Here is a 14,906-nt window from a genome sequence, read left to right on the forward strand (position 1 = left end):
GCCAACAACCTGCCGTGCGAGGAAGTCTGGGGTGACATTGGCCTTGGCAGATGTGCTGGCCTCTCCCAGAGTGAAAACCGGGGCCCGTGTTGTTCAAGGTCGCCAAGAAGTTCGGGGCCTCTACGTGAGCATCAGCTTGGACCTTCCAGTCCTCTGGGGGCCACGGTGGGGCCTCTGGCTTGGAGGGAGCCTCCCTCCCACCCCCACCCCGCTGTGTCCTTCCCTGGCCTGGGAAATCCTCCACCTCCTAAGACTTAGTGTCCCCACCTGCCTCAGGCATGCTACAAGCAGCAGGGCCGGGCAGCCGGGACATCTTCCTGGGGGCCCCCACGCAGGCAGCCCAGTGCCTCATTGAATCTGCCTGCTCCAAGCTGAGCCAGGCAGTCACGCTACAGGCACCGAGGGTCCCCCACATCCCCTGGCGTCTCAGGACAAAGGTCAGAGCCCACAGTAGGTTTTCCCCATCAGACTTTTATTATAAAGAAGGTTCCAGAGAGTCTTGCCCCCACCAACCCAGCCCCTGGGGGGCTCTGAGTCAGGGCGTAGCAAGGGGCTGACGGCCAGCTCTGCCCCCGAGGGTCCATGCTGCAGGAACAGGGCGCTGAGGGTCTCTGCCAGGCAGGCCGCTCGCCAGCGCAGCCGTTTCCAGTGTTGCATGGGGGCCCCTGGGGACCCCTCCCCAGGTCCCCTGTGCAGGCGGCAGCCGTTCACAGTTGGCGCGTGAGAAGTTTTTTAATATATAAAAGCTTTTTTTAAAAACAACAACAACAAAAAGTGGTGCTATCTTTAGAAACACTTCCAGCAAGATCGAGTAGCCCAGCTACATACAGCCTTGGTGCGTCTCAACCCCTCCCCTGCCTGGAGGCCAGGAGGCCCCAGCTCCTACCCCTCTCCACCCACCCCTCCCTTTGGGGAGAGGGGCCCCCAAGCCGCCTCCGGGGCAGCGGGCACTGCCCACTCCACCAACATCACCGCCGGAGCAGCAGGAATCTGACCCGGCTTGACAGCGCCCAGCCGCCCACCGCCAGGGTCCCCTCTGGGGGAGGGGAGGTGGAGACAGCGTTTTGGTGGCTGAAGCAGGAACTGACAGCGAGCTGCTTCCAGGAGACCTCCCCTTGCGCGTGTGCATGAGGTAGTGTTTCTGGGCCAGGCGGCCTCTTCTCCCCGCTTTGTGCCCAGCGGCTGCCCCCATGCGCTGGTGGACAGGGTGGGCCAGGCCAGGCTGTGGCATTCAGGGCTCCACCCAGATGCCAAGCTGGGGGCAGTTGAGGGGATGGAGGTGCCCTAAGGGCCAGAGCTGGAGCGCCTCTGCCTGGCTCCAATGGGCCCCTCCCGGCTCCCCACTCTCCCTGCCCCAAGCCATCTCTGCTGGTCACTTCCCAGCCTGAGCCAGAGGTACAGGGACTCCAATACAGGGGGGGCCAGGTGGCGCCGTGGTTCTGGGCGGCAGCGGCGGCTCGGCAAGCTCCTCCCCGCCCGGCTCAGGCCTCGCTGTAGCACTCGTAGATGTTGTCTTCCATCAAGGCCACCACCTGCTCAAACTTGTGCTGCAGCTGTGTCCTCCGGGCCGTGGGGTTGGCCTCCAGGGCAGCCATGATCTGAGGGCAGAGCAACCGGGTCAGCGGGGCTGCAGCTGGAGGTTCCCGCCTCTGACCCCGGGCAAAACACATGGCCCGGTGTCGACCACCAGACATTGCGCTCACTTGAACACCAGAGGAGGAGGCGGGGAGAACGCAGGTGGGCGGGAGCGGGAGCAGAGGGCAGGTGCGCACCCTTGGCTGCTCACCTGGGGGCGATACCTCTTGGCGTACTTATAAATCTCCGCCATGGCCACGTTGGTGTTGAACTCGTTCTGGTATTTCTAGGAGGACGGAGCAGCGGGCGGGACAAGGCGCGGTCACCCCAGCCGTCTAACAGGACCCAGCCCAGCCGAGGCAGGAGCCCCCGGTTCCCACCACGGCCGCCCCCAACCCTCCCGGGCCGAAGCGGCTTCCCAGACTCAGAACTCCCGTGTCCCAGTGCTCAGGGCACTGCGCTGTGGACAGCTTCTCTCCCTCCGCCGACCCCGCCCGGCAAGAGCCCCGTGGAGCAGCCGGCGCGCACCCGTGACTCCTCGGCCAGGTGGGCGTTCATCTCCTGCTCGCTGAGCGGCGTCATGTCCTGAATCTGCTTGTAGTAGCGCTGCACGATCTTGCGGTACTCCGGGATCTCCTTGGCGTACAGGAGCTTGTTGGTAGGTGAGTCCTGCGCCGAGAGGACAGCAGTGAGACAGCCGGTGCCGTGGCCTTGGCCATGGGCCGCGCTTTGCGGGGTTTCCACGGGACCGGCAACAACCCGAGGGAGGCCCAGGCTCCTCTGGGGCCCTGCTGGCAGCACCACCCTGTCCCACGTGCATCTCGTGGGTTCCCTGTGAGCTGCAGCCAGCCGGCGGCTTGGCCTCCTTGCACACCACGCTGGCTCCGTGGCCTAGGTACTCAGGGCTGGTGCTAGGTGCACCTGAGGCAGGAGCGCTGAGCCCTCGTGACGCGGTGTTTCTGTGGATGGGCGCCAGGTGCTGGGCGTTCTCCCATAGCTGAGCGACCCCCTGGGACCTGCGCTCCTCTCCCGCCCACCCCGCCTGGGGCCCAGGCCGCCCCGTGGCACAGCCGACCTTGCCCAGCTGCAGGTCGGAGATGGAGCAGGCGTCGATGAAGGCTTGTGCGATGACTGACAGGCAGGCGTCGATGTGGTCCGTCTTGTCGATGTCGAAGACGAACTGGGGGTTTTTCAGGATGTTCACCCAGAAGCGGAGAGGGAGGCTGGGCAGGGAGGGCAGGGCAGCGTGAGTACCCCCCCCCCCCCGGGGTGGGGGGCAGCGGGAAAGGGGCTGCTTCTGAGTGGAGGGAGGGAGGCAGGTGGCCGGCAGGACAGCACCGGCTCCTTGCATGGTGCAGCCATCCCTGACGTGACTTTGGGAGCCTGGCGTGCTCCTCCCTGGCAACGGAGGGGCCCGGCTGGTCCACCCTCCTTGCCAGCCCCCACCCGCTGGGGAGCCTCCCGGGAGCCTCGGGCCAGATCCTGGTTCTCATTAGAAAGCTCCCCCACCCCACGCACTCCAGGGCAGCGAAGCTCCTCCTCCCACCGTGCAGGCAGCCGCTAGCGCCAAGCGGCGGGAGGGCTGGATGGGCGGTGTCTGGATGCTTAGCCTTGGCCTTGGGAGGCCAGAGGGGGTTGCTGACACCCCCCAGCCCCACCCCCACCCCCACCCCAGGGCCACCCAGTGACTCAGCAGCCGGAGCCCCATGGGGATCCCGGAGCTCTGAAAAGCTGCAACTTGACAGAAAATTCTCGTTGGTGCCATTGTTGTCTGAGGGTCAGGCTGAAGTTTTTGCAACAACTTCTTGGCAGGATGCGTGACCCTGAAAGCTAAGCTTTGTCTCCCAGGAGGGCTGCGGACTGGATGTGGGATTGCAGTCATCTGGGGTTGAGCCTGGTTCTGCCGAGGGCTGTGTGGGCTCAGGGGCTGCTGCTCTGAGCCTCCATGTCCTCTTCCGTAAAATGGAGCTGCTGGCGCCCCCCAAGTAGGGGGGAGGGAGAACTGTGCTAGGGGCAGTGTTTCTGCATTGCACACCGGCTGCTCGGCTGCTCGTCGGTTGATTCTGGCAGTTAAGGGGTGGGGTTTACAGGCAACTGAAGTGTAGACAGGTGAGGTCGCTTGGGGAGACCACACGGGGGGAGGGGCAGAACAGGGGCTGAACCCGGGCAGGTGGAGCTGCAGGCCTGACCGCAGCTACTGCAGGGTCGCAGTGCCGGGCCCTCGCCGCCAGCCGGCTCGCCCGCACCTGTTGGTCTTCCAGATGTGCAGGGTGTCGGGGTCCGAGATGCCCCTCTTCTCGGCCTGCTCCTCCAGGAAGTCAAAAAAGTACTTGACGGCCAGCGGGGGCTTGTCTTCCCGGATGCTCAGAATGGCCTTGAACAGGTCATCCAGGAACTTCTGCAGGGTGCCCTGTGGGGGAGTGGGGTGGCCACCGTCAGCCCATGCCGTGTGTAGGGGGCAAGTGGGCACCCCTGCTGAGCGGGGATGCCATGCGGCATTAGGCTGGCCCCCTAACCTCTCTGGGCCTCGGTTTGTCTTGTCTGGGAAATGGGTTAGCGGAACCCACCTCACAGGGGCGTTGAAAGGACTGATCAAGAAACTGGGACACAGAATAGGAAACCAGTGGAGGCAGAGTGGGAGCTGCGGTACCAACGCTGCCACCCGAGCCGTGCGACTTGGGACATCACTGACTCTCTGGGCCACCACTGCCCTGCCTGTAACATGGGCGACCTCAGCAGCTGTCCTTGGAGTCTTTGCTGCTCCCCCTCCCTCCCTCCCTGCCCCCCACAGGAGACGGGGAGGCTGCAGAGGGAAGGCGGAGGCCGGGCCCACCTTGGTGGACAGCAGGCGGGTCAGGTAGATCTCCGGCAGCACCTTCTTCCGGTGGCTCTGCCGGTGCGACTTCTTGGGCTCGGCCAGCTCATCGGTGGGCAGCACCTGAGAGGCCTGGCAGTGTCAGTGCTGTGCCGGGCGCCGTCCCCAGCCGCCCCGGGGGAGGTCCGTCCTGCGCCCGCAGGCACCCGGCTCTGCCCACGCTCCTGGGTTCCTGCTCCCCAGCACGAGCCTTTCCCAGGGCCTGGGAGTACTTTTCCCTGAGGCCCGGGCCACGCCCAGTGAGGGGCTGGCTCCCCGGGGCCTGAGGCTGGGCACTCACCAAATGGAAATACTTCTCTGTGTCCAAGTCTTTCACTGCGAGAGGAAAACACACGCGATAAACAAACAAGGGAGAGGAGGGGAGGGGAAAGAGAGCAAGCAAGGGACAGACGCAGAGAGAGAGGGAGACAGCCACAGGGAGATGCAGAGAGAGAAAGGCACGGGAGAGTGACGTGGAGAACGACAGGACAGCGAGGCAGAGACAAAGGGACAGATGCAGTCAAGGGGTCGGGGTGGGGGGAGGTGGCAGGGAGGGGACAGCACTCAGCCACCCCACTGTGCCCAGAATCCTGCCAGCCCGGGGCCTGCTCCCCACCTCCAGAGGGGACCCTGAGACCTGGAGGCGCCCGTGTTCCCAAGCCTGGGGCATCTGAGAGCGCCAACAGGGGGCCTCGAGGCTGGGCACACGGGCCCACTGGCCTCCGCCACTGGCCTGGCAGCTGCCCAGCCCTCATTGGAACCACATCCCGCCCTCCCGCGGCCTCTCCCCAGATGCCCGTAGGGAATCAGCTCAGGGAGGCCTGGCTGTGGGCCCTACCCGTGCAGTACTGGGTCAGAGGCGGCTGGCCTGGCCCCAGCCCACCCCTGTCCTCCCCCCACCCCACCCTGGGGACCTCAGTTTCCCCGCTGGGGCTGCTGGTGTGGGCGCGGGATGGGAGATGCCCCCGCCAGCCTGGGTGAGTGGTGCTACCTCGGCCCAGCGTGTTGCTGTCCTTCTTGTCTGTGAGGCTCATGGCCAGGGAGGCGCCCTCGGGGATCTGAGGGGAGAGGAGAGGTCAGGGCAGAGGGCAGAGGGCAGGGTGGGGGTGTGTGTGCGCGCGCGCCGCACCTTGTAGTGGGCTAGGGTGTTGAGCTTCTTGCGGCCATCCTCCACCACCGATGTGTCGTCCAGGTCCCGCAGGATGTAGCTCTGGGTGCTCGACGCGAACCACTCTGGGGGCAAGGAGCCGGTCAGGGCCTAGGGCACGGAGGGAGCCCGCGGGCAGGCTCTCCGCTCTGCACCCGGGTGACCCCAACTGTGACATGGGGAGGTGGAGAGGCCAGGGGAGAGGGCGTGGGGGCACAGAGCAAGGGTGCCAGGGGGGGGCACCGAGGGGGGCTCTGGAAGGGCCCATCTGCGCCGCCTCCTGCCTGCCGGCCCCAGTGGGCCATGGAATGTTCTCGGCTCCGTGTGGACAGCCACTGCACCCGCCTGTTTACCCTAACAGCTCGCTGCTTAGAACAGGGACTGGTGCCCAGCGAGCGCTCAGGAAAGGCCCTTGGGGACCAATGGCCTTGGCTTCTCGGCCTGGCCGAGACCCCTGTGCCTGGAGCGGAGTGCCCCCGCGTGCCCCCTGCGGGAAGCCTCTCCCGAGCGCTTGGTGCTGCTGCCTGCACCCCAGGGCCTGTCTTCCCTCAGAGGAAGAGCTCCTGGCGAATCATCTCCAAGCCCCCGGGGACCACCGGCTGTGCCCCGCCCCCACCCCTGCCCACCAAGGTCGACGTCCTCGGCGCGCGGCCACTGCGAGTAGGGCACATTCTTGCAGAAGGCTTCCAGAATCTTCTCCTTCACCTGCGTCAGCGTGTCGGTGTCCATGGCCCGCACGCTCAGCGAGTCCATGCCGCAGCCCTGGAAGGACACGTTCAGGTTCTGCGCGAGAGAGAGGGTGGGAGCAGGGGGTCAGCAAGCGGCCGCCGCTGCCACACAAGGACCCAGCAGCAGCCCAGCGGCCAGCAGCCCCGGCCCGGCTCACCCGGGGCTTGGCCTCGATGTTCTCCCGCAGCAGCCACTCCTCGTTGAGCGTGTAGCGGGCCTTGCCGGTGATGGCGTCGATGGAGCCCTTGTTGACCTGCTGCTTGATGGCGCACAGAAGCAGGAAGAATGGCTCCCCGACAGTCTCCTGCAGGGCGACAGGGCTGTCAGGAGCCGGGGCCCAGCCCCTCGCCTCTTCCCAGCCCCTCCCCCTGCATTCCCGCTCCCTCCCTGGGAAGTGATGGAGCTGGATTCGAATCCTGGGTCGACGGACTCCCACACCTGTGACTTTCTACTAAGTGGGAGCCTCTTGGGGTGAAACCAGGACCCAGGTATGGCCTCAAGTGACTGCAATCACAGCCTGACTGGGGGAGGCGCTGGCTGAACCGGCTCACGCCCTGATCCTGCCCACCTCCGGGGTCAGCAGGTGCACCTGGCCAGGAAGGACTTACTGCAGGGATTTTCATGGTCAGGGCAGAGCAAGTGACCCACATGTTCCAGCTACGGTGGACATTTAACTAAAACGGTGGATCGGTTTAAAGAGAAAAGCAAGCCCCTGCAAGAGACCTGCCCGCCTCATGCAGCCGATTCCCTGGGCCTGGGAGCCGTGCAGGCCTGTATTCTAAAGGAGGGAACAGGCTCTGGGGGAAGGCCTGCCTAGGGCCACACGCAGAGGCCAGGGGAGCTGGGCCAGGCTCGTTGTGGCCCCATGGTCCCTGACACAGCCCTGATGGCCCAGAGTGAGGCAGCCCGCAGGAGACCCGAGCACCCCACGCAGTGGCTCCTCCCCAGGCCCACCTCTGCTCCCCTACTCCCAAGGGATCCATGGGACACCCCTGGGGCTGGGGTATGGGCCCCATTGCACAGAGAGAAACCACAGCCCAGAGAAGGCGGCAACGTCTCCAGGGTCACAGAGCCTGGCTTGTGCCCAAGGCTGGACTGAAGCTCTGGTAATGGACCTGGCCAGGCTTCTGCCCCTCTTCCCAGGCCCCCAACAACCCTTGGCCTGCGCCACCATAGGGCAGTTGGGATGGGGGTGAGATGGGGCTGGGCGCTGGGAGATAACTGTATCAGACCCTGACCCCAGCCCCTGCCCCCGGTCTTGGTGTGAACACTGCCTCTTCCCAGCCATTGCCCACTCTGTGTTAGGGCCGCACACCCAGCCGTTGCCCACTGTGTGTTAGGGCCGTGCACCCTGCCCACCCAGCCGTTGCCCACTGTGTGTTAGGGCCGTGCACCCTGCCCACCCAGCCGTTGCCCACCCAGCTCTCCACCTGGCTCATCCCCGCCGCCTCCCCCGGACTGGGCGCCACCCCCTCCAGGGAGCCACGCCGAACCGTGCAGCCGGCCCGGGGCCGCCTCGGGCTGCAGTGTGATGTTCCTCCTGAACCCACAGCAGCGGCCCGAGACGCAGCAGCAAGGGCTGGCTGGCTGAGACGACGCGGCCCTGGTGCGGCCTCTGCCCCTCCCCGAGTGAGCTCGGAGCCCTCGCGGCCAGCCCGCCAGGCCTTGTCTGAGCCTCCCTTCTCCATGTGCACAACGGGCACTGGGGCCCGCCCCTGCGCCCACGGCAACCCATCCGGCGAGGGGGCAGCGACGGGCGGCCTCACCCGCAGGCAGCTGTACATGCAGATGGACATCCAGTTGGTGAGCATCTTCTCCACCACGGACTCCGTGCGCCGCAGCATGAGCTTGGGGTTCTTGGCGGCCGAGGCGTCGATGAGGTCCACCAGCAGCTCCTTCATGATGCTCGTGTAGTACTCGAGCTTGCCGTGCAGCGCGATGGTCAGCAGTGAGGCCAGGCTGCACCTGCGGACGGCGGCGGGCATCAGCGCCGGCACGCCTCGTGGCCCTGGGGCCGCCGCGTGCCTGCGGGGCGGTGCGGCTGAGCGGGGCTGGGATGTGCCTGGCCCAGGAGGCACCTTCTCGGACACCCACAGCAGTGCCGTGAGCGACAGCACACGCCTCGGGCATCCCGGCCCAGCCTGGGCGGGAATAGAAGCCCGGGGCTCAGGGCACGCTGCCAGCCAATGCAGCTGCCCAGCCGGCAGCGAGCTGTCCGTGCTGCAGCCTTGGGTCCCAGGGCTCTGCCGGGCAGACCCAGGCCCTGCCCACCCCAGGGCCCCACCGAGAGAGCCTGACCTGTCGCGCACAGCAAAGTCCTTCTGCTGCTCCAGCGCGTGCACGAAGACCACGAGGAAGTGCTTATTGCTGAGCAGCGAGGAGAACAAGCTGATCCCCTCCTCCATGTTGGGCCTGCAGCTCTCTGGGATCTGCGGAAGCAGCTGGTGGTGAGGATTCCGAAGGGGCCCAGTAACCCTGCCTGGACCAGGGTCTAGCACTTAAGATGGCTGCCCACCGCATCCTAACTCCCTGTGACTGGGAGCGATGGCTCAGTTGAGTCCAACAGTGGGGCCCAGCGAAGAGCCAGGGTACCCCAGGGCATCCCAGGCTGGGTACATGGGTCAAGGATGAAACTTCTACCTCCTGAGTCTTCGCAGGCGCACTTGAAAGATAAGACTGCCTGCTCCCGTGAGCCAATCGAAGATCTCAAAAACCTCTTCAAAAGGCAACATCGTCTCTCTTCTTAAAGACACGCTGTACCTACCTCCTCTTTCGGCCCTTTCTGGGAGCTGTAATTGGCAGGAGAACTTCTTAGTGGGTTCTTCTATTCTATTACTAGAAGGTTGTGGTGTGCCACATGAAGCTAATTTTAAAAACCTTAGGCAGTCTGGCTTACACTTCAGGGCAACTGTTAGAGCAAGTACTTAGATCCATGGACACTCTGGCCAAGGTTATGGACAACCGACAAACCTTGGAATACATACGGACAGAACAAGGAGAAACCTTGTGATCGGTGGGCTCTGCACCTGTCCTCAGACTGCAGGATGCTCACAGCCTGCACAGGACAGCCTATCGGCGCCCACTGGCTGGGGATCCCCGGTATCCTAGAGGGCACTCCACGTGCAACAGGCTGGCTTCCAGTTCTGCTCATAGTGACCGATCAACTTCTGAGTGCCAGGTCAAGCGCTTCTGAAAGTCGTGACGGCCACACGGACTCTGGCCGTGACCGAAAGTCCTCCAGCTCGTTAGATTACATAGGAAGAGATTTCCTGACCCAAGACAGGCAGGGCCTGCGTCCGCGGTCAGCAGGAAGTAGATACAGAAGATCGGATGACTCTACGCCCTTCAGCATCCCCTAAGAGTGAGGGTCGGAAATCTCTGAGCAGGGAATGGTGTGGGAAAGGTCAGGGAGATAGGTCAGGTTCATGAGCTGGAGACCGCACCTACCCACCCCATGTAATCCTATCGTCAATCGATAGCTCCTCCCCTACCTGGGACCTGGGGGCCTCTGACCTTGCGTTCGGTCAGCAGCAGGTAGAATGGGGCCCAATCCTCTGTGTACCTGGCCTGGGAGGGCCAGCCCTGGTGACACCTTGAATGCCTCCTGGGATGAAGGGCTCACCACCTCTCAGGGGCAGGTGCCTCCCAGTGTCCCATGATTAAAGAAAGGGTTGAAGCCGCTGGACAGGGAGGCTCAGGGTTGTCCTAACGCAGCCCAGTGTGTGCGGATAAGGTACTCACCTTCCACTCGCCCAGCAGAGGGTGGGTCTCCTGCACCGGGGAGCTGCCCTGGAAGTGGGGGTGGGAAGACAGGATTTAATGCTCTCTGCAAACAGGAACACTGCAGAGGGGCCCCAGCATCTCAGGTCATCACCCCAGCAGGCTGCCGGTCACTGAAGAAACGGGGTGGGAGGACTGTGTCAAGATACCCCGTGTCAAGAAAGAGGCAATGGGTCAGGCCCAGAGGGCTGTGGGATTCTACGGGAGGGGGCTCCCTGCAGGGGATCACACACACAGGAACCGATGTGAGCCGGGATCAGGCAGTGCAGGAGGGCATAAGGCTTAAGAGGAAGCCAAAGCAGCTCAGCATGCATGCGGAAACTGAGGCAGAGAGGCTGGGGGGAGCCACTGCACAGGGTGGCCATATGTGGGCTGGCTTCAGCTGCTGCACGGTGAATGGTGTGGACCGACTGGGAGGGGGCTGGCCACAGGCACACATGTCCGGGCAGGTCAGGCAAGGTGGGGACAAGGCAGCAGCCCTGGGACTCAGGAGGAGGCGTGGCAGGCACGGAGGGGCTGGGGCACAGTGTGGTGCACAGGAGGAGCAATCACCGAGACCAAGAGGAGCCTGGGAAGGGGCCCAGAGACTACAGGGAGTGTGGGGTGTGGGAGAGTCCCGACCATCCCTTCTCTCAGCCTCGTGAGCCCGGTGGCAAGCCCAGGATCCCGCGAGGAGGGAGGGACCAGCAGCTGGCTTCTGCACGGACAGTTAAACATCAAGAAAGCAGAAATGGAATTGGATGCAGAAACTGGGCCCCTCCCTCAGCGCGCCAGGACGGGTGGCCAGCCCACTGGACAGGTGGCCAGCCCCACTGTGGACGGGTGGCCAGCACCACTGTGGACGGGTGGCCAGCCCACTGGACAGGTGGCCAGCACCACTGTGGACGGGTGGCCAGCACCACTGTGGACGGGTGGCCAGCCCACTGTGGACGGGTGGCCAGCCCCACTGTGGACGGGTGGCCAGCCCCACTGTGGACGGGTGTGCAGGTTTTGCACTGCTCAAGGCCCATGCTGCTCAGAGGAACGCTCTAGGCCTCCACAGCCCCGACGGCGGAGCTGCTGCCCGAAGCGCCCTCAGCACGGGTTCGGGGCCCTGGGCTGACCTTGGGGAAGAAGGTGCGGGTCACGAAATGCTTGTACTCCAGGAAGGGGATGCCCTGGCTGCGGTTCAGCTCCTTGGTCAGATCCGTCATGTCCGTCTGCAGCTCAGCAAAGCCTGGCGGGCGGGCAAGCAGGTGGCGGTGAGTGGTCTGCACGGTCAGCCACAGACGGGCGAGCCCCACCCGGCCCCTTGGCCCCGCCGCGCCACCCCCGCGTCCCCTGCCAGCTACCTTTGCGAATCTCCTCGCGGATCTGAGACTCCATCTCCTCCATCTGCAGCAGCGTCTTCTGCCAGTAGCGCTCGGCACGGCGGCTCTTGGTGCAGAAGACAAACAGGGCTGCGGGCAGCAGAGCGGCCGTCAGGCGCCGTTCGTGGCCCAGGGATGTGCTGACCCCGCCCACTGCCCGCAGGGCCCGGGTGTGAGGAGTGCGGGGGGGGGGGGGGGTCCTGCTGCCGGCCGTGGTGCTGCACCTCTGGGCAGGAGGGGCCCGGGCATCCCCAGCCTATGGGTCACCGTCGCCCTGGGCACAGCTCCTGCAGGCCAAGGGGCTTGGGAATGGACAGCGGAACACCATTCCCTAGGCCTCCTACAATACCCAGGTGTTACTTGTGAATTAGGAAACTTTACATAGCACTCTCTACAGGTGGGTGCTCGGCCGAGCAGCTAGGTCGCCAGTCGGGACCCTGGCAGCTGTATCAAAGGGCCGGCCCCTCTGGGTTCCAGCCTCCTGCTAACGAGCACCCTGGGAGGCAGCGGCTGATGGCTCAAATGCCCGGGTCCTTGCCACCCGTGTGGGAGACCCAGGTTGGATTCCTAGTTCCCATCTTTAGTCTGGCCTGACCACGGCTGTTCTGGGCATTTCGGGAGTAAACCAGCAGCTGGAAGATCTTTTTCTCTCAAACACATACATTTCTTAAAAAGTAATCTTTCTATTATGATCCCCATCTAGGATGCAGGCAAGAATATATATAATGTGTGTGTATATATATATATATACACACACACACATACACACAGCACAGTATTATTAGAAAAGAGACTGCGAAGAAATACAAAACATACACAGGTTAAGAGGGGTATTTTTTTCCTTTTATCTTCTCGCGTTTCTCCCCTGAAGTTTTCTACACTCACTATACTCGTGTTCTACAAACGGCTTTATTGAGGTATAATGCACATAGCATAAAATCGATCCCCTGAGCGTGTGCCATTGCATGGCTTCTCACATGTTCAGGATTGTGCACCTGTCAGCGCCAGCTGATTTTACAACACTCCGACTGCCCCGAGAAGACCTGGACCCGCCAAGCAGCCCCTGCCGCCTCTCCCTGCCCCGGCCCTGCTGTCTCCGAGCGCTTGGCCGATGCACAGGTCCACCCAGGGGAGTCACGCAGGACGGGGCCGTCTGTGCGGCTGCCTTCACGGAGCATGGAGCTCGTGTGAGGACCTCACTGCTCTTTATGGCCGAGTGACAGGCCGCGCGTGGCGAGACCACGCTGCGGCTCCATCCATCAGCTCTGGCCTCCTGGTTGTCAGTGCCGTGCACATAAGCCTCTGGGTGGCTGGGCGTGTGTGCGCGCTCGTGGGTAGATCGGTAGGGGTGGGATCGTGGGCCTCTGTGTTGAACCCAGGGAGGAGCTGCCGGACATCCTCCCAGCCGTGAGGGCGCCACCTCTCCGCCACGCCAGCTATGCTTCATGCAGATGCCATAGGGTGGCAGCCGTGGCGCCCATCACATGGGCAGCCTAACCTTCCCTCTGCACCATCTGCGCTAGGGCTCCGCACCAGCCCCCTGCGGGCTGCAAAAAAGCTTCCGAATTTGTCCGCCCAGCGTCCGGGGCCATGGCCTGGGCCCGGCGTCCACCATCTTGTACCCGCACCTCCAGCCCCCGCCCTGTCTGTCTGCAGAGCGGCGGGGGCCAGGGCTCCTTACCGACTACGGAGAGCAGCAGCAGGACGCTGCAGATGACGATGGACACGATGATGGCCGTCTCGCTGCCCCCCAGCTGCAGCGTCGCGATGGTCTGGTTGAAGTTCCCTACCTGGATCTGTGCAAAGGGGCGGGGAGAGGGTTGCCGCTTTCCTGGACTCGCACCTGGGCTCTTCTCGTTCGCTGCGTGGCCCGGGACAAGTCACCCCAGGTCTCTGAGCCTCATCAGTAACACGGAAATAGCCACGTCCACCCGCAGGGGACACGGGTGACTCGGCAGGACGAGCCTTGTGAGCCCTCGATCCTGAGCCTGGCACAGGTGTGAGACTCAGTACGGGGGCCTGCGAATCCTACTGCCGCCCGGGAGGAGGGGCAGAGGAGACACAGGGCCTGGGCGGTACATGGGGCCTGACAGATGTCCCCGAGTACTTGTAGGGCTGTCCTGGCACCAGGGAAGCAGGCGAGGCAGGAGTGGGACCTGCAGTGCAGGTGAGAGGAAGCTTCCCCAGTCAGCACTGTCCTGCAAGGGAGTGAGCTCCCCACCCCAGGATTCTACTGCTCTCCCCTCCAGGCCTGCTGGCGGTGACTGGCAGCCACCTGTCCCCGCCCCTTCAAGTCCCGCCCCGGAGGGAGCTGCTCAGTGACCCTCAGCAAGGCTGCTCGCTCCTCGTCCGGCAAAGCGGGGTGTAGAGCTGCGCTGTGCTCACCTAAGCTGCTGAGCCTGACCGCGCTCGGGGGGCTGCGGGCAGGGAGGCGGGGGCCGGGCCCGTCTGCTCACCGTGATGGGCAGCTGCCCCTCCGCCGTGCCCAGCGACTCGTTGACGGAGCAGTGGATGACCCTGTCCGAGATGATCTGGATGTCGCAGGCCACCTGGCCGATCTTGACCCGGTACTCGTGGCTCTCCAGCCCCAGGCTGTCCTGCTCCTTCTGCGGTGACAGCGATGGTGTAGGGGGGTGCGGCCCGCTCACCCCCGCCCGCCCGGGGCCCTCACGGCGCTCACGTGGATGACGAGGGTGAGCGGCTCCCCAGGGTGGTGCTTGATCCACTTCTCCCTCTTGGCCGTGGAGAACTGGGGGTTGGGCAGGTAGTCCAGGCGGAATCTGCGGCTGCGCCACGCCTCCCCAGGGTCCAGCAGCTCCTCGGCCACTGCCGCCTCGTCCGTGTAGGCCCGGCCGTTGATGAAGAAGTCCACAGGTGCCGAGGCGTTGCTCAGGGCCCCCGGTGATGGGCAGGTGATGAGGGTGGAGTTGAGAACCTTGCAGAGCTGGGGTGGGCGGGCCAGGGGTCAAGGTCGGGGATGGAGGATGGGAGAGACAGAGGCAGGGGGAGACACGTGGCTGAGAGAGCGAGCCACACAGAGACAGGGAGAGGGACAGAGAGAGGAGGTGCAGCAGGGGAGGCCTGGCCACGCCCAGCCCACGCACTGCCCGCCCTCACCGTGGGCTCCTTGCCGATGTGGTGCACAGCCATGGACACGTTCTGCACCATGTGGAAGCGCTCGCCGGCCACCGTGATGGTCCTGCCACCGCTGGGGAGTACAGGAGTCTGGTGAGCCCCTCCCCCACTCCCCACGGAGGCCAGCCCGGGGGCTGCGCGTGTCCGGGTCTCACCTGACCGGGCTGCGGCGGGGGCTGATGGCCGTGATGACCGGGTTCTGCATGTACTCGAAGATGAGGTTGCCGCGCGCACAGCCCCGGCGCTCGAAGCGCACGCACACGGGCACCGGGGCCGCCAGGGCTCCGCTGGGCACGGTGCAGGTGATGCTGGTGTCCGTGCGCCTGCGGGCACAGTG

General features: G+C 64.4%; 1 protein-coding gene across 1 annotated transcript in view; it reads right to left on the bottom strand.

Annotated features, from left to right (window-relative positions):
• Nucleotides 1-463: 463 nt before the first annotated feature.
• Nucleotides 464-14,906, bottom strand: part of PLXND1 (plexin D1) — a 40,369-nt gene continuing 25,926 nt past the window's right edge. Inside the window, exons 16-36 of the mRNA XM_062200489.1 lie at nucleotides 14,725-14,892; nucleotides 14,552-14,642; nucleotides 14,115-14,378; nucleotides 13,891-14,040; nucleotides 13,116-13,230; nucleotides 11,417-11,524; nucleotides 11,189-11,301; nucleotides 10,047-10,094; nucleotides 8,604-8,734; nucleotides 8,072-8,270; nucleotides 6,463-6,609; nucleotides 6,203-6,359; nucleotides 5,559-5,662; nucleotides 5,421-5,487; nucleotides 4,731-4,765; nucleotides 4,409-4,513; nucleotides 3,822-3,985; nucleotides 2,651-2,798; nucleotides 2,104-2,244; nucleotides 1,787-1,861; nucleotides 464-1,598 (exon numbers count right to left, since the gene is read on the bottom strand). Of these exons, the coding sequence (XP_062056473.1) occupies nucleotides 1,482-1,598; nucleotides 1,787-1,861; nucleotides 2,104-2,244; nucleotides 2,651-2,798; nucleotides 3,822-3,985; nucleotides 4,409-4,513; nucleotides 4,731-4,765; nucleotides 5,421-5,487; nucleotides 5,559-5,662; nucleotides 6,203-6,359; nucleotides 6,463-6,609; nucleotides 8,072-8,270; nucleotides 8,604-8,734; nucleotides 10,047-10,094; nucleotides 11,189-11,301; nucleotides 11,417-11,524; nucleotides 13,116-13,230; nucleotides 13,891-14,040; nucleotides 14,115-14,378; nucleotides 14,552-14,642; nucleotides 14,725-14,892 (2,647 nt within the window). The 3' untranslated portion in view covers nucleotides 464-1,481. The remainder of the gene's footprint in view (nucleotides 1,599-1,786; nucleotides 1,862-2,103; nucleotides 2,245-2,650; nucleotides 2,799-3,821; nucleotides 3,986-4,408; nucleotides 4,514-4,730; nucleotides 4,766-5,420; nucleotides 5,488-5,558; nucleotides 5,663-6,202; nucleotides 6,360-6,462; nucleotides 6,610-8,071; nucleotides 8,271-8,603; nucleotides 8,735-10,046; nucleotides 10,095-11,188; nucleotides 11,302-11,416; nucleotides 11,525-13,115; nucleotides 13,231-13,890; nucleotides 14,041-14,114; nucleotides 14,379-14,551; nucleotides 14,643-14,724; nucleotides 14,893-14,906) is intronic.

This window comes from Lepus europaeus, chromosome 9 (assembly GCF_033115175.1).
Source record: "Lepus europaeus isolate LE1 chromosome 9, mLepTim1.pri, whole genome shotgun sequence".
Classification (NCBI taxonomy): Eukaryota; Metazoa; Chordata; class Mammalia; order Lagomorpha; family Leporidae; genus Lepus; species Lepus europaeus.